The sequence below is a fragment of the Oncorhynchus gorbuscha genome, linkage group LG01 (assembly GCF_021184085.1).
Source record: "Oncorhynchus gorbuscha isolate QuinsamMale2020 ecotype Even-year linkage group LG01, OgorEven_v1.0, whole genome shotgun sequence".
In the NCBI taxonomy this organism is placed as follows: Eukaryota; Metazoa; Chordata; class Actinopteri; order Salmoniformes; family Salmonidae; genus Oncorhynchus; species Oncorhynchus gorbuscha.
The window spans coordinates 74151924-74174289 of record NC_060173.1 but is presented as its reverse complement, the minus strand read 5'-3'; the positions used below and the strand labels follow the sequence as shown (position 1 = coordinate 74174289).

Genomic DNA, 22366 nt, shown 5'->3' with positions numbered 1-22366 from the left:
TTTCATGTGACTTTTTTCAAAGCATCATTTCAGTCACATCATACAGCCTTAGAATGTATTTAAAATCAAAATGGATTGCCCAACGTTTGTATCACAACCACATAAATAACTCTAAATTAAGCATAAAGGAGTACCTATTTCTTTGTTAACTACTAAACACAGAATAGCCACATGTGCTCACTCCCTCAAATCGTTTGGAGAAAACATTAAATTTTATTCAGCTATGTTCATACTATAAAATACTATAAAATAATGCCATGGAATTCTAACCAAATCTTGTCTGCTAAATTAACTAGTGTAGCCATATGGCATAGCCAGATCAGGGTCTAACATAAGGACAAGTCAGAGTATGTTATTCTGTTCTTCTGAAATAGACTACATTTTAGACTGGATTTATTGTGATGGTGTAGGCTATGTTACATGGATTTATTAGATGTTTTAATATGTAGATGTTCCAAAGGTCTGCATCAGTGGTTTGTAGGCTATGAGTGGAAGCAAGGAGATACTAAATGTGTTTGTGTTAATTAACGGTCAGTTACTGTGAGACCAGCAGTTATTTGCTTGACAATCACCAGCTGACAAAATGTCATGACCGCCACAGCCCTAGGCATGGGTCCTCAAATCCTCAAAAAGTTTTACAGCTGTACAATTAGGAGCATCTTGACTGGCTGCATCACTGCTTGGTATGGTAAAAGCATTGCCCACGATTGCATGGCACAACAGAGGGTTGTGAGGACAGCCTAGTAAATCAGCCCAGCCAATGCATCACCGGGGGCAAGCTACCTGCACTCCAGGACACCTACAGCACCCGATGTTACAGGAAAGCCAAACAGATCATCAAGGGCAACAACCACCCGAGCACACTGCCTGTTCACCCCGCTATCATCCAGAAGAGAGACGGAAAAACAGCTTCTGTCTCATGGCCATCAGACTGTTAAATTGCCATCACTGGCGCCTTAGAGGCTGCTGCCCTATATACAGAGACTTGAAATCACTGGCCACTTTAACAATGGAACACTATTCATGTTGTTTACATATTGTAACGACCCTGGGTTTATAAGCTCAGATATCGACTCTGCCACTTGAGCATTCTTTTGGGGCACAGTCGATAGCACGCTGGACTTCGGGCTAGAAGGTTGAGGGTTTGAGACCTGCTCCCTGCCTGTTTCATTACATGTTATGCATTACTCATCTCATATGTATTTACTGTATCCTTCCCATTCTACTGTATCTTAGTCTATGCTTCTCTGACATTGCTCATCCAAATATGTATATATTATTAATTCCTTTACTTTAGATTGTGTGTATTGTTAGATATTACTTGTTAGATATTACTGCACTGTTGGAGCTAGAAACGTTATGGAGTCACCTATAGTTATTATAATTCAGGTAAAAACTCGCCTACGGCTGTTATCTTTGCAAGGATCATATTTTATGTATAACAAGTCCCATAGGTTATTATAATGCATACTTTTTTTTTACAATATAAAAAATTATAATATTAGCGGCACATTAACGTTAGCCCACACCGCCACCCAGCTGCCACTACTTACGCACCCCTATCGATATGTCCTGTATACCCTGTGGTTCCCGCCGCAGCATTTTTTAAAAGACGGTACAGCGGTTCCTGCACCACTTGCATAGGGCTTCTCTGTTAGCAATTCCTATGCTTACCTTATTATCCTCCATGGTTAAAGTCTATGGCTGGAGTCTATGTTCCCATTAGGTAAAACTTTACCAAGTGATTACCAAAGAGATAAGCTATCGCATTTTATACGGTAACTCAGCCAACGTCATAATGTGAATGAACTTTTACGTCATAAAACAAATTCAGGGATAATCTGTCAATCAATGCGATCAGCGACGCAATACTGGATCCCCATACCACTAAAAAGACCACTCGAAACAATAAATACTGGTGTATTAGCTACGTTTCTGTTTTTTTGTATAATAATGTGATGAGACAACGAATAAATAAGTAAACAACAGCCGACAACAATGATGAGCAATACATAACATTGTAAATAAGAATGTGTTATTATCTGACTTGGCTAAATAAAACAATGTTAAATAATTTAAAGCAATAAAAATAACAAATCAAATGCAGTAATTTGAGAAGAACGCTTGAGGGCGACTTCGAACCAGTTTTGAATGAACAAGGACAGAAGCATGCCATGTGTTGTTGGGTCAGAGGCGAAGGTTCATAGTTGAAATTCGAAAAGATGGTGGCGCACGCAGAAATACGCGTGGTTCACCTTGGTGGCAGCAAAATAAACTTCAGAGAGCCAGTTATTACAAATGATTCCAGGTACGTGTGTGTACATTGCAGCTGACATGAGCTAAACCTGAATGAACTGTATGTCACAAGTATGGCATGGATGCAAACTGTTAGCTGGCTAGCTACTGTGGCTAGCTAGCACGTTAGCTAACGTGGTACTGTATAGCTACAACACAATTATTCTAATCTTGAGAGAAACGTAACATTGGCTATTGTCGTCTGTGGTCATGTCGCTCAGTTGGTACAGCATGGCGCTTGCAACGCAATTATTATGGGTTCGATTCCCGGGAGCACCCATACGTAAAATGTATACCTGCATGGCCATTGCTTCGTCCCGCATCGAACCATTGTTTATACAGACGACTCGTTGGAGAAGCTTCCGTACGTTGTCTTGCGTCCTTGATCAACCAACTCAAAACGAAAATAACGTTTCCACTTAACAGCGGCATATTCAGTATCTCTAGGAACGATACTTTGCGGGACGAAGCAAGCATAATCGTAGCTAAGTCGCTTTGGGTAAAAGTTATTGCTAAATGGCTTATACACAGAACCAGTGCAGTGGTGGAAAAAGTACCCAATTGTCATACATGACTGAGTCATTTTCTATTAAGGTATATTTTCTTTTACTCAAGTTAGTCACCCAGTAAAATACTAGAGCGATAGTCTAAAAGTATTTGGTTTTAAATATACTTAAGTATCAAAAATGTAATTGGATAAAATATACTTATAATAAACTTATAAATTATTTCAAATTCCTTATATTAAGCAAACCAGACGGCACCATATATTTAGAAATGAAGCATGTGTGTTTAGTGAGTCACCAAATCAGTGGAGAGTAGGGATGACCGTTTTCCTGTCCTGCTAAGCATTCAAAATGTCAGAAATTGTATGAAGTAAGTACATTATTTTGGATTCCTAATGAAAATTTAGTAGTACAATTTAAGTACATTACACCACTGAGCAGAACAAAAATAAAAATACAACAGGCAACAATTTCAAAGATTTTACTGAGTTGCTATTTATAAGAAAGTCTGTAATTTTAAATAAATACATTAGGCCCTAATCTATGGATTTCACATAACTGGGAATACAGATATGCATCTGTTGGTCACAGATACTGGTAGGGGCATGGATCACAAAATCAGTCTGTTTCTGGTGTGACCTCTATTTGCCTTATGCAGCACCCCACATCACCTTTGCATAGAGTTGACCATACCATAAGCCCACTTCCCACATTGGGCGAACCACTCGCCCACACGATTCCATTGCACGCTGTCTGCCATTTGCCCAGTTCAGTTCAAACTCGGATTCATCTTTGAAGAGCACACTTCTCCAGAATGCCAGTGGTCATCGAAGGTAAGCATTGGCCCACTGAAGTCGTTTAGGATGCCGAACTGCAGTCAGGTCAAGACCCTGGTGAGGACGACAGGCACACAGAGAAGCTTCCTTGAGACGGTTTCTGACAGTTTCTGCAGAAATTATTAGGTTGTGCAAACCCACAGTTTCATCAGCTGTCAGGATGGCTGGTCTCAAACGATCCTGCAGGTGATGATGCCGGATGTGGAGTTCCTGGGCTGGCATGGTTATACTTGGTCTGCGGTTGTGAGACAGGTTGGACGTACTGCCAAATTCTCGAAAACAACGTTATAGGCAGCTTATGGTAGAGAAAGGAACATTCAATTCTCTGGCAAAAGCTCTGGTGGACATTCCTGCAGTCAGCATGCCAATTGCACGCTCCCTCAACTTTAGAAATATGTGTCATTGTGTTGTGAAAACTGCAAATTTTAGTGGCATTTTATTGTCCCTGGCACAAGGTGCACCTGTGTAATTAATGATTATGCTGTTTAATCGGCTTTTTGATATGCCACACCTGTCAGGTGGATTGATTATCTTGGCAAAGGAGAAATTATCACTAAAAGGGATGTGAGCAAATTTGTGCACAAAATGAGAAGCTTTTGAAAATTGCTGGGTTCTTTTATTTCAGCTCATGAAACATGGGACCAACATGTTCAGTATATATTAACTAACTAGGCAGTCCACTGATCCAAAATGTAATGTTACACATACCGGTAACTAGCTAGGTGCTTTAAGCAACAAGGGTGCAACGTTAAAGTTTATTTAAATACACTGGCATTGCTTTCAATTGTATTGGGTTGCACAAAAACAGTCCATGGGAAGCCAGAATTTAAATACAATTCCATTTCAACTTATGGTGTTTTCAGTCATCTCAGTCCTCTTTAAAGTGAGCTCTGGTGAAGAAAAGAAAGGGGAATAACTGTTCCCTTTGAATGGGGACTACACTCTGTTTATTTTTTTATATTTTTTTCCCCATTTCACTCTACCTATTTTGTGGTCCAAACCCCTTTTGCATTCACATTGCTATATTTTGAAAGGAACCAAGGTATTTTTGCAACATTCACTCAATGCACTCTGGCTGGCCCACAGTCTGGGTTTTTACAAAGTGCAGGACGAGACATTTTATCAGAATGTATTTTCGGACAGCTAGATATACCTAATCACATTTTGGAAGCTAATACATTTGCATGTTGTTAAAGTATGAGACATAATTATAATCTGAAGATAATAATATTGGTAACAGAATAAATGGCAAAAGGATAACTAGATTACATAATGTAATTGAAAATTGTAGACCCGATGAAGGCTACTGCCCCTTTAAGATTTACCAAGTAAGTCGCTCTGGATAAGAGCGTCTGCTAAATGACTTAAATGTAAATGTAATGTTGTCATCTTACACTATTCAAACCCCACAATCGAATAAATTGCTTATGAAGCTCTTAGCTTACATACATGCAAATATAAGTATTTAGTTTTGTATGTGCATCCATGCATCCTTGTTTGTGCATCCTTGACAATCTCTAGCCAGTGTCCAAAAACAGCACTTGTTTTTTCCGTGAACCTGAACATCATCTTATCTCTTTTGTGGCACCAATGTTTGAGGTTATGGAAGGGGAAACTGTATTGCAGTAGTCTAGTGTATGGTGCGGGAATAATGACAAGCGAACATGGCGTGATTTGGGTTCACATTGCTCTAAAAAAGGGAACCGAACACAGACTTCAAGCGACTCGAACTTAGACCACCTCTTGAGATTGTTTTGGTTCGCTTCGGGGCTCTTTTGAGGGGTCTGGATTCCCTTGGAGTGTTCACACTGCACAAAAATTAAGCTAACCTCACTGAGTTAACAAAAATTGTCTGAAAGGGCCCACGTTTGAAAACACTTAAGGGACCCACTTCCTCTCTGCTTACCTCATGTCAAAATAAAAGTCCCCCAGAAGTTATCCCTTTTTGTCTACATATGGCACACGTCAAAATAAAAGTCCTGCACATGAGCAGAGAGCAAGTGGGTCTACAACAGACCCACGTTTGGAAAGTCTGTTTAATAATACTATCTTTTAGATAATGTGTCTCAAATTCCCTCCCGTCATAATGACCAACCCGCCATGGCCATAGTAGGTTGAAATGGAACTGTTTTTAACTTCTGGCTTCCCAGAATTGTATTTCTGTTTTTGTGGAACCCAATACACTAGCGTTGCTACAATTGTATGTAAATACACCTGAGTTGCTAAAAGCACCTAACCGGTATCGTAAGCTAGCTAGACCTGTTTTTGGTATTTAGCTAGCTAGTTAGCTAATCATAAACAGTCGGGTGTCTACGTTGAATCGGGAATAACCGTAGTCTGTAAACTGATGTCTTTCCGGTCCTTTTCACCAGGTTCCTCTTGTGTGCCTCGGGGGAGTCAGTGAAAGTGTACAGTTCCAGCTCCGAGGAATGCGTCCATGATTTGCAGGGACACACAGACCTGGTGTCAGGCATTGTCCGCAACCCTTCAAACCACCTGCAGGTTTGTAAATACAGTAGCTACCAGTTTGTGTGCCTGATATGTGTGAACTTTCCATACTTGGCGTTACAGGAAAGTCATATACTTTAACTAGCCTTCCTTGGCAACACTTTTTTTCACTGACTCAAGAATTAAGTATCTTTTAATGTCTGTCCAGTTGCAGGTGGTTCTACAAAAAAAAACAGCGAAAACGCATGGCAAAAGCAGTGCTACTATTTTTGCAATGTAATCTTGTTTTTTTATAGAGTGAGAAGTCCCTCTAGCATGTGTGTAGATCTTTGTTTTGGCTGCACAGTGTGACACTCATCTACTTCTACAGTTCTTGCAAAGATGTTGGAAAATGCAAGATGTCTGGCAGCTAAAATGGCAAGAGAACACCTCACTTGGGGCAAACCTTAGATTTAATATCTTTCTTTGTTTTTGTAGAATGACTTGCAACTGACACACACACTTCTAAGATACTTTTTTGACCGAATCGAGAACAAAGAAAGTATCACCAAGAATAGTTAAGTTAAAAAATGTATGGCGACATCTTGTATAGGGCTTTCCTGTAACGCCCAGTATGGAGACATAGTTATCAGATATCTGGTAGCTATAAATACAGTAGCTACATACGTGTCTGCAATCAGCATGTTTGTCGAAAGAATGGTTTGTTGTTGCTCCTATGGTTTGGTGTCGCTGACGAATGTTTGTTCATTGCAGTGTTTTGTGTGTAGACGTGACATTGTTGCACTCTCCTGCAGGTATACTCGTGCTCAGCAGATGGCACTGTCCGATTGTGGGACTTCACAGATGGCATCCTCATCAAGGTACAGCCGCACTCTTTGCACTCTTTTTTGCTTTATGTACAGTACTCGTCAAAGCACACTTACTCGTTCAAGGGTTTTTCTTCATTTTCACTACTTTCTACTTTGAAAAATAAGAGTAAAGATATCAAAACTATGAAATAACACACATGGAATCACGTAATAACCAATAAGCTGCCTTGGTGACGGCTTTGCACAGACTTGGCATTCTCTCAACCAGCTTCCCCTGGAAAGGTGTAATTCATCCCAAAACATCTCAATTGGGTTGAGCTCGGGTGATTGTGGAGGTCAGGTCATCTGATGCAGCACTCCATCAAATAGCCCTTACACAGCCTGGATGTGTGTTGCGTCATTGTCCTGTTGAAAAATAAATGATAGTCCCACTAAGCGCAAATCAGATGGGATGGTGTATAGTTGCAGTATGCTGTGGTAGCCATGCTGGTTAAGTGTGCCTTGAATTCTAAATAAATCACAGACCGTGTCATCAGCAAAGCACCCCCACACATCACACCTCCATGATTCACGATGAGAACCACACATACGGAGATCATCTGTTCACGTACTCTTAGTCTCACAAAGACAAGGCGGGTGGAACCAAAAATCTCCGATTTGGACTCCAGACCAAAGGACAGATTTCCACCAGTCTAATGTGTATTGCTCGCATTTCTTTGCCCAATAAAGTATCTTCTTATTAGTGTCCTTCAGTAGTGGTTTCTTTGCAGAAATTTGACCATGAAGGCCTGATTTACGCAGTCTCCGATGAACAGTTGATGTTGACGTGTCTGTTGCTTGAACTCTGAAGCATTTATTTGGGCTGTGATTTCTGAAGCTGGTAACTAATGAACTTATCCTCTGCAGCAGAGGTAACTCTTGGTCTTCCTTTCCTGTGGCCGTCCTCATGAGAGCCAGTTTCATCGTGGCAATTGATGGTTTTTGCGACTGCACTTGAAGAAACGTTCAAAGTTCTTAATTTTCTAGATTGACTGACCTTCATGTCTTTAAAGTAATGACGGACTGTCGTTTGACGTTGAACTCTTTGCTTATTTGAGCTGTTCTTGTCATAATATGGACTTGGTCTTTTACCAAATAGGGCCAATATCTGTATACCACCCCTACCATGTTACAACACAACTGATTGGGTCAAACACATTAAGAAGGGAAGACATTCCACAAATCAACTTTTAACAAGGCACACCTGTAATTTTAAATGCATTCCAGTTGACTAGAATGTTTGAGAGAATGCCAAAGCTGTCATGGCAAAGGGTGGCTACTTTGAAGAATCAAATATAAAAACATATTTGAATTTAACACTTGTTTACTACAAGATTCAATGTGTTTATTTCCTAGTTTTGATATCTTCACCATTTTTCTACAATGTAGAAAATAGTACAATTAAAGAAACCCCGGAATGAGTAGGTTTGTCAACTTTTGATTGGTTCTGTATTTATAAATCACTTTACTATAATACTTTTCAGACCTTCATTATTGGGTACCCCATCTACTCCATATACGTCTCTGAAAATCATGGAGGAGTTGTGTTTGTCGTCGTCCCAATGGCAAATGACAAAAGCTCTGGTAAGTACAAATCAGAGGTTGGCATTTGCACATCAATTGTCCTTAAATGCCTATATAGGACCTTTTTGCAGTCAGTCAGTGTTCTTTCAAGTCACAAGTGATTTATTTTGTAATTGGTCAACATAATAGTGCAGAATGTGGAGGAGGGTGATCTCTGATGTGGTGTGTGTGTGTGTGTGTGTGTGTGTGTTTAGAGCTGTTCCAGCTGGTGGCTGTTCATCTGCCCTTAAGTGGGGACCAGGAAGTGGAGGCGCGAGAGCTCTCGGCCGTCCTGTGTGATGTCAGCCCCTCTGGGGCTGCCTCCTTTGGCAGAAAGGTACGTGTAGTAGGCCTACCTGGAACTTCAGTAGCAAACAAGTCTCTGGCAGCAAACAACTTACTCTTGGGTCACTTGTCATAGTTTGCCATTGTATTGTTAAGCGAGAGGTTTGAGTTTTTTATTACCACCTCCAATATGGACGCCAGCTCTTCGTGAAAAGCTTGTTTATTCCTCCAATCTAACAGGGTGAATACATTGCTGCCGTCAAAGGTTTACAGCTTGAGGTGTTTTTCTTCAAGAAGCAGAAGTCTTACAGGTAAACAACATTCTTTTCTGTCAGGAGGCTGTCCCCTTCAAGGACTGTAAGCATGAATGTTAATGTCTTTCTGGCTAGTGTTTGTGCAATACAAGTCCAAACACGATGAACGGCAGTCCTGTCTGTTGGATGAGTGGCCTTTCTGCTTGTCTGTGGTCAGGAGTGGGGGAGTTCAGCCAGCCAGCCCTCTCGATTGTTTTGAGCAACCCCCTCTTTACAGTATTTTATGGGGATTTGACATTGCCCAACTAAACATTGGTCATCAACAGTCATAGCACTCATTCAACTGTATTGTCTGTTTCTGTGCCTCACAGGTTTTTCCTCAAGTCGGGGAATAAGAAAGGGGCTAAGAATGCCTTCACCTGTGTCTCGTGCCACCCTAAAGAGGACTGTATCGCCACAGGTCACGAGGACGGCAAAATTCGCCTGTGGTGAGTGATGCCGGAAGAACATTGCGGCCATGACCATACATGGCCTCACTTAAAACTTCTTATGGCTGCAATCCCGTTAACGGGATCGATATGACAACTGCCAGTGAAAGTGCAGGGCGCCAATTTCAAAACATCAAAAATCTCATGTATAAAATTCCTGAAACTCATATCTCATACCATTTTAAAGCTGATCTTGTTGTTAATCCCACCACAGTGTCCGATTTCAAATATGCTTTACAGCAAAAGCACCACAAACGATGTTAGGTCACCACATAGCCACAGAAAAATACAGCCATTTTTACAGCAAAAGATTTTCCACCCAGAGTCACAAAAACCACAAATAGAGATACAATTAATCACTAAGCTTTGATCATCTTCAGATGACACTCATAGGACATCATGTTACACAATACATGTATGTTTTGTTTGATAAAGTTCATATTTATCAAAATATGAGTTTACATTGGCGGGTTACATTCACTAGTTCCAAAAACATCCAGTGATTTTGCATAGCCACATCATTCAACAGAAATACTCATCATAAATGTAGATGATAATACAAGTTATACACATGGAATTATAGATATACCTGTCCTTAATGCAACCGCTGTATCAGATTTCAAAAAAACTTTACGGAAAAAGAAACCCATGCAATAATCTGAAACGGCGCTCAGAAGTAAAAGTCACAATAGCCGCAATGATGGGGTCAACATAAACAAGAAATTACATGATAAATATTCCCTTACCTTTGATGATCTACAACAGAAAGCACTTCAGGAACCCCAGGTCCACAATAAATGTTTGTTTTGTTCGATAATGTCCGTTATTTATGTCCAAATACCTTATTTTGTTAGTGCGTTTGGTATACATATCCAAACGCTCCTTCTGGTCAGTGTTACATTGGACAAAAACTTCAAAGTTATATTACAGGTCAAAGAAATATTTCAAACTAAGTACAGAATCAATCCTTAGGATGTTTTTAACATATAGCTTCAATACAGTTCCAACCGGAGTATTCCTTTGTGTCTTCATGAGCAATGGAATCGCAAGTGGATACCATGAATAAGTGTGATCAGAAAATGGCTGACTGCTAGACACCTGATAGATTCTGTACTCATTCACTCCCACAACACTGTAGAAGTCTCATTCAAATTTCTATAGATGTTTGACATCTAGTGGAACCCCTAGGCAGTGCAACATCATTAATATCTCAAGGGAATTTCATTGGGGACTCTGGTGAATACATACAAAGCTCAGATTTCTCACTTCCTGTTTTGATTTTGCCTGCCATGTGAGTTCTGTTATACTCAGACGTCATTCAAACAGTTTTAGAAACTTTAGAGTTTTCTATCCAATATCAATAATAATATGCATATATTAGCAACTGAGACTGAGGAGCAGGCCGTTTTACTTTCGGCAACTTATCACTCAATACTACCCCCCAGCCATAAGAAGTTAAGACCAAATTTAGGGGAAACACTGGATTGGCATCACTCAATCAATGTTCTTTCTCTGTCTTCATAGGAGAAACTTCAACCAGAAGAAGGAGTACACATACTCCACCCTACACTGGCACCACGGGGCAGTCAACACACTGCAATTCACCCCTGAAGGTAACCTATAACCCCTGACCCTATAACTTTTGAATTATACCTATACAAATCATCTTTGATCACACTACATTTATCGTGTAGAGAAGCATGTCTGTTATATGAAATATATTGCCAAATATTTTATTTTATTATTTTATTTTCTCTGTTAAGCTGTGTGCACTGAACTGACACTGATTGTCCAGATGAAGGGAATTAAATAGGCTATAATAAGTCATTCAAAGCCTCTACTTTGTCACTCGGGTCGGGATGCAACTTTCCAGTGCTATTATTTTTGCCATGTAATCTTATTAAAACAAAATCAGAATAGTTTTACCTATTTACCTAGTCGGCTTGCCATGTGTTCTTTAAGATAAATATTCCTCTTGAGGCGCATTCAAGTTGCAAGAGCCATGGGGAGGGAAACATGTGTTGTAACAAGGAATCAGTTCACATAAATGGTTAATGCAAAGCCGTTTTGATAAATGTATTATGAAAGCATATTTGACCTTTTGGTTAAATTTTTTTTATTCAATTGCTACCTTTTTATTTCTTTACTCCGGTGGCACGAGTGACATCGTTTTACAGATGCAGTGGACAATGGCATCTTAAAGGGCAATGATGTACTTTGTAATAGAAATGCCTGAAAGTGAACAATTATTTATAATAAAATATTAATTATGAATAACAACAACAATCAGGATGGGGTAAATGCAGATGGACAAACCCCATGCTTCAGCCTATGTCAATGTTATAGCCATTATGCTGCATCAATTGGGCTACAGGTGATAATGCTTATTGCTAATGGGACATCTGATAGACCATGCTTGGTCCAATATGTCAAAATGATTTAAACATTTTTACCAATATGTTATTGGGCTCATTTCTGAAAGTGGAAATTATATTTTAGATGTTGTCAGCATAACTTTATTTTCTTTCATTTTGGAGTAAAATGTCCTTTTTATAAAAGTCACCAGAACTGAGCTTCTCAGTCCTTCTTTATCAAAATGATCCTCGATGAACTTCAAGAAAAACATTAGGACATTTAGCTGGCTACATTCTTTCTATGATAAACATGAGAAATCTGATGGCAATAAATTGTTTTTGGAAAAAATACCTTGCTTTTTTCATTCTAAGCTAATTTACTTGGCCAAATAATTTGGCACTTCTGTTATCTGATGAAAACCCAGCTATTTTTTGCAGAATGTGTTGCATTAATGTGAAGAGAAACTATAGTTGCATGCCGCTAATCATTCTATTTAGGCAAATAAACACAGTTGACTTTCAATATAAAATGCAGGTGAAATGGTTTGAAACTCTGATTTTCTGATTGTCTGTGTTGTGAAAATGCACATTTCTAAAAGCTAATGCCACCCCTGCTCTATGCCAACTGTTTTCCTGGTTCATGATGGAAGCATTCTGACCAGGGGCGTGATGGCCTTTGTCTCCGCTTCGTTTCTGTAGGCACCAACCTGCTAAGCGGGGGGATAGAATCGGTGCTGGTCCAGTGGCATTACACACAAGAGAACCAGAAGGACTTCCTGCCGCGCCTGGGCGGCGCAATCACACACATTGCCGTGTCACCTGACGGTTCATTGTTCTGCACCTCCCACTCTGACAACAGTAAGGACTGTTGCAACCTGTTACAATAATTTCATGGTTCGTTCCTCCATCTTGCCTCCCTCCCTTGAAGTAATCACTGATCTGACATGACTGGATTGGTAACTGCTATGTAGCGGATTTCAGTGATTACTTTAAGGAAAGATGCTTAAAACTGTTCAGGGTCCTCAGTCTCACACTTGAAAAGGGACAGCAGATTCCCAAGTAGCATATAGTATTTTATCTTAGCAATGGCTGGTGCTGATATCACCATGTACAGTGGGGTCCAACATTTGATAAAGATGAGCAAAAAAATACTGTATATAAACAAATAAATGAAATTGAATTGTGTTGTATTGGTCACACGAAAACGTATTATTGCGGGTGTAGCAAAATGCTTGTGTTCCAAAGTAATTCTGAGCTATATTGTATGCACCATTTGTTTTTATTTTATACTAATACAATTGCTCAGAGAAAGATTTTGTTTAACAAGTAATAAATAAATACATCTCAAAGATAGGGGTCAAAATGATTGGATCCCCTGTTCAATATTCCCCTTGCAAGGATAACGACCCAGACTTTTTCTAAAACGTTTTATGAGAAGAACACATTGTAAACGGCATTGGTACTTGGATTTGGAACCAGTGCTATGGTCAGATGACATGAAAATAGAGCTCTTTGGCCACGCACACCTCTGGTGGGTTTTGCATTGAAAGAAAGATGCATAATCAGAGAAGAACCACATACCTACTGTAAAATATGGTGGTGAATCATCAGAATTTCAGCTTTTTCACTGGAGGATTTTCTGGTATCAAATGAGTTAAGGTCAAACAGCATCATGAACTTTACCAAGTACCAGAACATTTTGTCCAGAGGGCTGAAACTTGGCCACACCTGGATCTTTCAGCAAGACAACCACAAGAGCACATCCCAAAATCCACAAAGAAATGGTTACTTGACCACAAAATCAACATTTTGCAATGGCCATCTCAGTCTCCAGACTGAGATGGCCATTGGCAGACAGAACCTCATTGAAAACCTGTGGTTTGAATTCACAAAGGGAAGTTTATAAGAGCAGACAAAACATTGAGGATCTGGAAGGATTCTGAATGGCAGATTGGTCTAAGATCCCTCCCAATGTGTTTTTGAACAAATCTGTCTCGTTGTCTTCACCAGGGGAGAGTGCTGGGGTAAAGAATAATAAATAAAAAATAATAAATTACTTGTTAAACAAAATCTTTCTATGAGCAATTGTGTTAGTATTAAATAATATAATTTCAACAACAAAAAATTGCGCATACAATATAGCTCAGTATTTGTATTATTTATTTTTCTATTTTTTTGCTAATCTTTATCAAGGGATCCAATCATTTTGGACCCCACTGTATGTTGTGTCAAACAACTAAGGGCCTTTGGACGTTGTCACGGAGTTTAATCTGTAGGCCTGATCCATATTTTTTCTCCCTATTTTCCCCGTCAAGAAATCACTATCATCCAGAGCTTTGTTAAAGTGTCGGCCATTATCCAGGGGCTGGTCAAGGGTGAGGGTGTGCGGACAGACCTGACGATTGACCCGCGTAGTAAAGCCTTGGTGCTCAACGGGAAACCAGGCCACTTGCAGTTCTACTCTCTCCATCGCGACAAGCTGCTCTACAATGTAAGCACAGTTTTTATTGCCTGGAGCTGACAATGAAGAACACCAAACACTGTCCTTGTTAACTTGGCCCAGGGAGCTACCGAGGAAGGGTTCTTGAACTTTGATGTCATGTGACTATTAGACATAGAATGACTAGAATGGATGGCCTGAGTCTTGGAGGTCTGGCTTTGCTCTTTTGTCATGAACTGTTTGATAACTGAATGAACTCTTCTTGACCAATCAAGCTGATGAAAATGGATTGACTATTTCTCTTCTACCTTCAGTTGGACATAGTACAGCAGGAGTACATCCACGAAGAGGGTCTGGACCAGTTTGAAGTGGTAAAGGCGGCGTTCGACACCCGAGGCGACTGGCTTGCTACGGTGGAGGAGAGGACGCAAAAAGGCTCTGAGTTAGAAATCAATTTGAAGCTGTGGGCGTACGATGAGCAAACTCAGAGGTACTATTTGTTTGCACACCATAGCCAGCCTGGTTCCATGTTGTTGTACATGTCTTCATATCTCGATTGTATACACCTGTCAGCAACGGGTGTGGCTGAAATGGCCAAATCCACTAATTTGAAAGGGTGTCCACATACTTAAGCATACACTATATATACACGTGGTTTCCATCTTTCGTCCAATCTCCACCCTTCCTCCTCCCCCCTCTATAGTTTTATGCTGAACACTACAGTCACAGCCCCCCACGAGGACCAGATTACAGCCATGTGCTTCAGCCCCTCACCAGAGACCACCATGCTGGTGACCATCAGCTTCGACGGCCACTTCAAAGCCTGGCTTCTGGCAGACCACTCGGACACCAAGGGTAAATGGTTATTTTCTATCACTGAGCCTGAGGGCCTTCCATTTTGGTCCTGGAGACCTGCTAGTTATTGTTCACTGACACATGATTTGGCTAATCAAGGTATTGATGATGAGCTAAATCACATTGACGCTCTAATATTTTCCTCTGCATTTCCCTTCTCTCTATGCCGCTGACTACCAGCAGAGGGAGCCTCCTGGTCATGTGACTTTGTGGGCGGGTACCACCACCTTAAGCCTGGCTGCTGCTGCTTCTCGGCCGACGGCTCCCTATTGGCTGTCGGTTTCCAGGAAGTGGTGACTGTATGGAGCGCTTCCTGGGAGCTGCTTACCACCCTGTCCCAGCCCCCAGGGGCCATCAGGTTAGAGCTCACTCGCACACACCTATAAACAGACAGACACACTTAAAACAACTTCACACACTTATACAAGTATACACAAACATGCATGACCATTCAAACGAGCAGACATTTCAACAACTTTCCTAACAAAAAAAGTGTATGTTCGCAGATATGGCTGTCTATCAACAAACAAGATGGCTTTTTAAACTAGCAGCCATGACTCCTAATATGAACTTAGATTCATACTTGACATTTTTTACTTGTGTGTAAAACCCTCTGTGGTAGATAAGTCTGTAATATTTAACTTCACTGGCACAAAGCGAGTGTACTTTATGGCAACAGATCGGGAACATACAAAAAAAACAAGTGATATTGGCCAGCCACATCAATTTGGGAGACAGAACCTGCTCCGCAACATTGAGGGAGCCTCTACAACAATATTTGCCAAGTCAACTCCCCCCTTCCTTAGGTCACCGGGTGCAGAAAACTAGTATTTGGTGTTGAGTCTTACTCAATTGCATGCCAGAGCTGCCTAGCTGCTGCCTATGATCTCGTGATCAATGTTAACTGTTGCAGTGCTGTGTCATTTACGATTCCCAATTTAAATGTATTCCTTTTTACTTCCATTTGCATGCCCTGGTTTTAGTGCTGTTATTCACAATGGTCCCAAGAGGCAACTATACATCACTCTTCATCCCTTTACTTCCTCCACCTAAATGAGGATGTAATGTATAGGGCTAGCTCTGCCTCATATGTGCTCTGAGTAATGTAGACACTTGCTGGTACAGAAATGGCTTTGGAAGTCGAGCACTGGGCCTCCGCACTGTTATTCCAGCTGCCCACACCCCCTTGTGTAACCGCCTCCTATAGATTTTCTCTGAGGTCTGCTTGTGCTCTGAACAGAAATGATTTCAAATGACTGTATTTGTTGTTGTAGCTCTGGTGTGGAAAAGGTCCTTGACACTAATCCTGTGAGTGGGTTGTGGTATGGTCATGAATAGTGAATGGGTTTGAAAAATGAGACTTTTTATGATCCACCAGGGACCTTTGTTTTGGAAGGTTAAGCTGTTCCAAGTACCTGTTGGGGACCAGCACCAAGAACCAACTCTGTTGCTGGAACCTCCTCACCTGCTCAAGTAAGACAGACGTCTCTGACGTGCGTGGGCCTATATGTGCAATTGTCCTATTAGCAACATGACCACAACCTAAAATAAAATCTGTTCAATCCATAGACCTGACGTTTGTTTTCCTACTTTCGTTTCTCTTTCTTCCCTTCTCTCAATCAGTGGAGTGGAGTACCCCCGTGGATGTGAGCCTGCTCCAGGCTGACCCACTGTCTGAGAACATGGCTGCCTTCTGCAGTCAGTCTGGCTGCTCCGACTGTGAGTGCTTCCTGGTTCTAGCTCCAACTGGACTCTTTGTCTTTGCTCATTTAGATGAGGGAAACCTGCCATGTTTAGAGGGGAACCTGCCATGTTACATGTGTGCAACTAGCTAAACTTTGGGTCCTTGGGCTGTGTGGTATGGCAACACCAACTAAACATAACATAGCTAATATGGGCTTCACTCATCAATGCCCTCTCCTCCCACCAGTGTTTGTGTTCAAGCCCGGCGAGCCGCGGCCCATCTACTCCCAGAAGGCCTTGTGCACGGGCAAGGTACAGCGTGCCGTTTTTGCCCCACGCGACCAGATGCTGGAGAGCTGCGAGGAGCACGCTCAGTGGCTCAACAGATCCCAGCTCTACTTCTTCACCCAACACATGGTGAATATATAATACACAGACTGTCTCCAGACTCATGGCTTCCTCGTCTCCTTTCCTTTGTCACCCCTAATAGGTTAAAGGACTGGACACGCCACATGTTCTGTTCCAATTCAAACCTTGAATACAAGATCCCCCAAACTACTAAATTACATTAAAAGTAAAGAATCTGTTCATCTGAGGTGATGGCGCATGTGTGGGTTTTACTTCTTATTCCACTGGCAGGTAACTAACCACAGAGTTCTGTCTGACATCCTCTCTCCATTGTAGGATTTGATGACGTTTAGCACTAAGACTGAGGAGGACAGACTGTTGGCGTCTAGTAAACGGGTACAATCTCACTTTGTTACAAAGCAGTTGCGAAACATGTTGCCAAAGTGTTACAGGAATAGATTACATCTATAGCATTCTCTATTGAAGTCCTGACTGTATTTGTTTTTGGGGTGTTTTTCAGCTCATGGTGGACGACAGTGTTGCCGTGACGCCGTTCTATCTGTTGCTAGGGAAACACAGGCAGCAGCAAGAATCGCTGACCAATCCCATGGCAGAAAGGATTCAGCTACCACAGGGTTCCATTGCCATCAAGGAGGTGTGTATGTGCGCACGCGCATTCATGCAAGGGCCACTGACCATTTATTTGCGGACTTGTAAATAAGCTAGTGTTTCTACGTTCTGTAGTGTTGGCCCTCAAAGTTCATGTTTAGCTTAAATAGTACATATGCCAAATACTTGTATACTTCCATGTTGTGAACTACTAAATATACTGAGTTCCCTTTAGATGCTAGCTAAGACAAAATTGGTCTACAAATATTTCTAGATTGTATTGGAAATTTAAGGGGGGGGGGGGTGAAATAAGCATCAGGAGCTCCTCATAACTCATTCCTCTCTCCCCCTCAGCTGCTATACACCCCAGCCCACGTCCTGCCTTCAGCCTCGTTCCTCTGCTCTATGTTCGTACGCTCCCTGCTCATCTCCAGCTCTTCTGCCAGGTGAGTCCAGTAACTAGTAGTTACTTAATTGTCCCAGACAAGAAAATGAAAAAAAGACATGGTGCCAGTCTGGTGTAGTGGTCGTGGCTTCCGACTCAGGACCACATATAGATTTTGTCCACCCTCTTGTCTATGCCTCTACTATTGAGGTCTGAATTCTGATATTTTATTAAATTATACATTACAATTGACATGAATCACAATAAATAGGTTAAGCTATATTGGCCTGAAAACGAATAAGGTCAAAGCAGTATTGTGATGATGGCCTTGCACCCTAGCGGACTCTTTCACCAGTCTTGCTCTGACACATCAGTGCAGATGGAGACAAGGCGAGGAAGCCACATCAAATGAAATTTGACCACCTGGTTTGTCTTAATCCCAACTACAAGGCCAGAATTGAATCCAGCGCATCCGGTTCAAGAACTGGAGTTGTGCAGGCCACTACACACTGGCCGTGTCCGAATACCCATACTAGTGTACTACAGACTGCACCATTTGCTCTTCACCACATACTATTTAACACGTACCGGTTAGTAAAAAGTATGCCCCAGGTGCAACACAGTAGCGGCTCCTGATTGGCTGAGTAGGTGGGGTGGGACAGACATGCATCGCATTAACCAGCATGAAAATAGCTAATTTCCAACTTGATTAATTTATCTAAACTCTGAATAGTATAGGAATTGCGTTATAGGCCTACTCAGGCTGCTTATAATTAGATCTATCCTAGGACTGAAGACAGAAAAATATTATTTTGATTCCATTTCAACATATTTATTAGCGAAACCAAAGTGCTGTAACATACACGACCGTTCAAAAGTTTGGGGTCACTTAGAAATGTCCTTGTTTTCCATGAAATTAGTTGCAAAATGAATAGGAAATATAGTCAAGATGTTGATAAGGTTATAAATAATGATTTTTAATTCAATTATTGTGTCCTTCAAAATTTGTTTTTGTCAAAGAACCCTCCATTTGCAGCAATTACAGCCTTGCTGTAATTGGCATTCTAGTTGTCAATTTGTTGAGGTGATCTGAAGAGATTTCATCCCATGCTTCCTAAAGAACCTACCACAAGTTGGATTGGCTTGATGGGCACTTCTTGCGTACCATACGGTCAAGCTACTCCCACAACAGCTCAATAGGGTTGAGATCCGGTGACTGTGCTGACCACTCCAAAATGGAGTGATAGCCTTTAAGATACCTTTTACCCTGTACAAATCTCCCACTTTACCACCACCAAAGCATCTCCAGACCATCACATTGCCTCCATCATGCTTGACAGATGGCGTCAAGCACTCCTCCAGCATTGTCATCTTTTTCCGTATCTCACAAATGTTCTTCTTTGTGATCCGAACATCTCAAACTTAGATTTGTCTGTCCATAACACTTTGTAAAAAATAATAATAATACTCTTCCTCTGTCCAGTGTCTGTTCTTTTGCCCATCTCAATCTTTTCTTTGTATTGGCCAGTCTGAGATATGGCTTTTTCTTTGCAACTCTGCCTAGAAGGCCAGCATCCCAGAGTCGCCTCTTCACTTTTGACATTGAGACTGGTGTTTTGCGGGTACTATTTAATGAAGCTGCCAGTTGAGGACTTGTGAGGCATCGGTTTCTCAAACTAGACACTCTAATGTACTTGTCCTCTTGCTCAGTTGTACACCGGGGCCTCCCACTCCTCTTTCTATTCTGGTTAGAGCCTGTTTGCACTGTTCTGTGAAGGGAGTAGTACACAGCGTTGTATGAGAGCTTCAGTTTCTTGGCAATTTCTTGCATGGAATAGCCTTCATTTCTCAGAACAAGAATAGACTGACGAGTTTCAGAAAAAAGGTCTTTGTTTCTAGCCATTTTGAGCCTGTAATCGAACCCACAAATTCTGATGCTCCAGATACTCAACTACTCTAAAGAAGGCCAGTTTTATTGCTTCTTTAATCAGAACAGTTTTCAGCTGTGCTTACATAATTGCAAAATGGTTTTATAATGATCAATTATCCTTTTTAAAATGATAAACTTGGATTAGCTAACACAACATGCCATTTGAAACACAGGAGTGATGGTTGCTGATAATGCATATGTAGACATTACATAAAATCAGCCGTTTCCAGCTACAATAGTAATTTACAACTATAACAATGTCTACACTATATTTCTGTTCAATTTCATGTTATTTTAATGGACAAAAAAATTTGCCTTTCTTTCAAAAACAAGGATATTTCTAAGTGACTCAACTTTTTAACGGTGTAATATAAATTAAATCAAATAGCCTAGTACACAAACTTTTCAGATGTTCAAATCAAAATGCTATTGCACAGAAAAACATGGACGGTCAGGTGCATCGCAAATTCAGAACTGCTGGACAGCAACGTAATAAACTAAACCACTGATCATTGGGAACGAGATCAGAATGACTGCTCAGGCTTGATCCATTAGTTAAATAGGTAGCCTACAAAACTTCAACAATACATATGTTCAAATCAAAAGGCCTGAGTAACATGCCATCAGTAATGCAGTATCGACACATTCAGAAATCAAGATGGTTTAGTATTTAGTTTAAAAGCTCTGACGAAGGCCAAGAGAACAGACTTTTCAGTGAGAAAATAGATTCACTGTGGGTGAAATAAAAATACTTCTGTTTTCAAATATGTTGCCTACGATGCAATACAAATTTTTAGGAGAACTAAAACTACTTAGCCTACTTTTTTTTTTTACTCCACCGCAGAAACTTTTGTCATCTTCCCATTTTAAGTAGCCTAGTTTTGTAGTTTGGCTACTTGAAGAGAACTAGGGCCTGTCACTCGCAGCCCACCTCTTCCAATGCATTGTAGAAAAGTCTGCATCAAATTCTACTAGATCTGAAATTAGTATAACATCCTAGCATTTAGATCATACTTGATGTTCATTGTTTCCCGCTATTTGTTCACTTCTGTAGCACCTCCCCATATTTTATTGATCAGCTGTTGTCAAAGCCGAAATTAGTATGCCATCCGGGCATTTAAAGTATAGTTGATTTTTCGAAATGTCACATACTATTAAACTTGAAATTGAAAACTGTCTACCATTTAGAAAGCAAGTATCGGTATTCGGACACTGCCATTGACTTCCTTTGGAAGGTTGTGAAGTGTTAACTGTCTGCTTTCATTGAGAGGTCGATGTGGACTGAAAAATGACATGAAGAGGCATGTGCATACTTCAAAGTCATTATTTGGATGGTTGTTGTCTGCAGCACTCCGACTTGGCATGATGTATGTGTTGACATTGCTCAGGGTCACTCTGCCAAAGGCCTGGGAGATCAGAGAGATGGCTCCAGTCTTGGCAGCGAGGCTGAAAACACTATCAGCCTCTCGTTAATCTTTTATTTTCTTTTCAAACCAACAATATGCCGTCAGAACTTTTCAAATGCTGACTGAAAAGATCCAAAATAATGTCCCATGATTTCTATTCGGGCTAGTTCTTGGTTTCCCCCAGGTGGTTGTTTTTAAATTATCGTAAACATAAGGTTACATGGCTACTTGACTATTTGACATGAAAACGGGCTGATACACCTCGGTTCAGCAGATAACTTGACAATGCTATGGAAAGTTTCATTTTATGCTGACTGTTAGGAATAGTTGCTTAGTTGGCCTCACGACCGGGACTTTCAACTCCCTTATACAAGTGTTTTGTTGTTTTATAATTGCTGAAGCGAGGAAAAGGAACCTGTAGAAGAGGAAATGGAGAGTGAGGAAGAGGAAGAGGACTCTGAAGGGGAAGCAGAGCTCCGAGACGCCAGGCAGGATCTGGGGGGGTCGGCAGCATGGGGCCCAGGTGAGGAGTTGGGGGCACCAGCTCTCACGAAAGCCCAGGAGCGGGAACTGAGAAGAGTGAAACATTTTGACCACAGCTGGCTCAGTAGCGTCCTGGAATGTTAACCTTTTACCACACACACACACACACACACACACACACACACACACACACACACACACACACACACACACACACACACACACACACACACACACACACACACACACACACACACACACACACACACACACACACACACACACACTTTACCCAGTCATAGTTTTCCTATGGCTGTATTTTTGATGTAATAAAATATTTCAATTTCAAA

At 41.0% G+C, this 22366-nt stretch overlaps 2 protein-coding genes across 5 annotated transcripts in view; one reads left to right on the top strand and one right to left on the bottom strand.

Annotated features, from left to right (window-relative positions):
- Positions 1 to 3021, bottom strand: part of LOC124041948 — a 9841-nt gene extending 6820 nt beyond the window's left edge. Inside the window, exon 1 of one of the 3 annotated variants that reach the window (XM_046360148.1) lies at positions 2592 to 3021. In XM_046360148.1, the coding sequence (XP_046216104.1) occupies positions 2592 to 2618 (27 nt within the window). In that variant the 5' untranslated portion in view covers positions 2619 to 3021. Of the gene's footprint in view, positions 1 to 1674; positions 1787 to 2591 lie in introns of those variants that run through there. The other 2 variants (XM_046360166.1, XM_046360157.1) reach the window with 2 other exon arrangements.
- wdr75 (WD repeat domain 75) lies at positions 2153 to 22366 on the top strand. 2 transcript variants are annotated; one of them, XM_046360113.1, is made up of 20 exons: positions 2153 to 2308; positions 6010 to 6139; positions 6880 to 6945; positions 8418 to 8517; positions 8712 to 8833; positions 9022 to 9092; positions 9407 to 9523; positions 11048 to 11136; positions 12577 to 12735; positions 14193 to 14368; positions 14632 to 14807; positions 15021 to 15172; positions 15356 to 15530; positions 16551 to 16645; positions 16796 to 16891; positions 17103 to 17272; positions 17540 to 17599; positions 17724 to 17858; positions 18167 to 18258; positions 21935 to 22366. In XM_046360113.1, the coding sequence occupies exons 1-20, from the start codon at positions 2223 to 2225 to the stop codon at positions 22158 to 22160; spliced, it is 2493 nt and encodes an 830-aa protein (XP_046216069.1). In that variant the 5' UTR covers positions 2153 to 2222; the 3' UTR covers positions 22161 to 22366. The 2 variants fall into 2 exon arrangements, with proteins under 2 accessions (XP_046216069.1, XP_046216060.1); XM_046360104.1 differs by having other exon boundaries at positions 15353 to 15530.

Coding starts and splice junctions, on each gene's coding strand:
- wdr75 (XM_046360104.1), top strand. CDS start 2,223: ATGGTGGCGCACGCAGAAATACGCGTGGTTCACCTTGGTGGCAGCAAA. Junction 6,946..8,417: donor CAGATGGCATCCTCATCAAG/GTACAGCCGCAC, acceptor AATACTTTTCAG/ACCTTCATTATTGGGTACCC. Junction 14,808..15,020: donor TACGATGAGCAAACTCAGAG/GTACTATTTGTT, acceptor CCCCCTCTATAG/TTTTATGCTGAACACTACAG.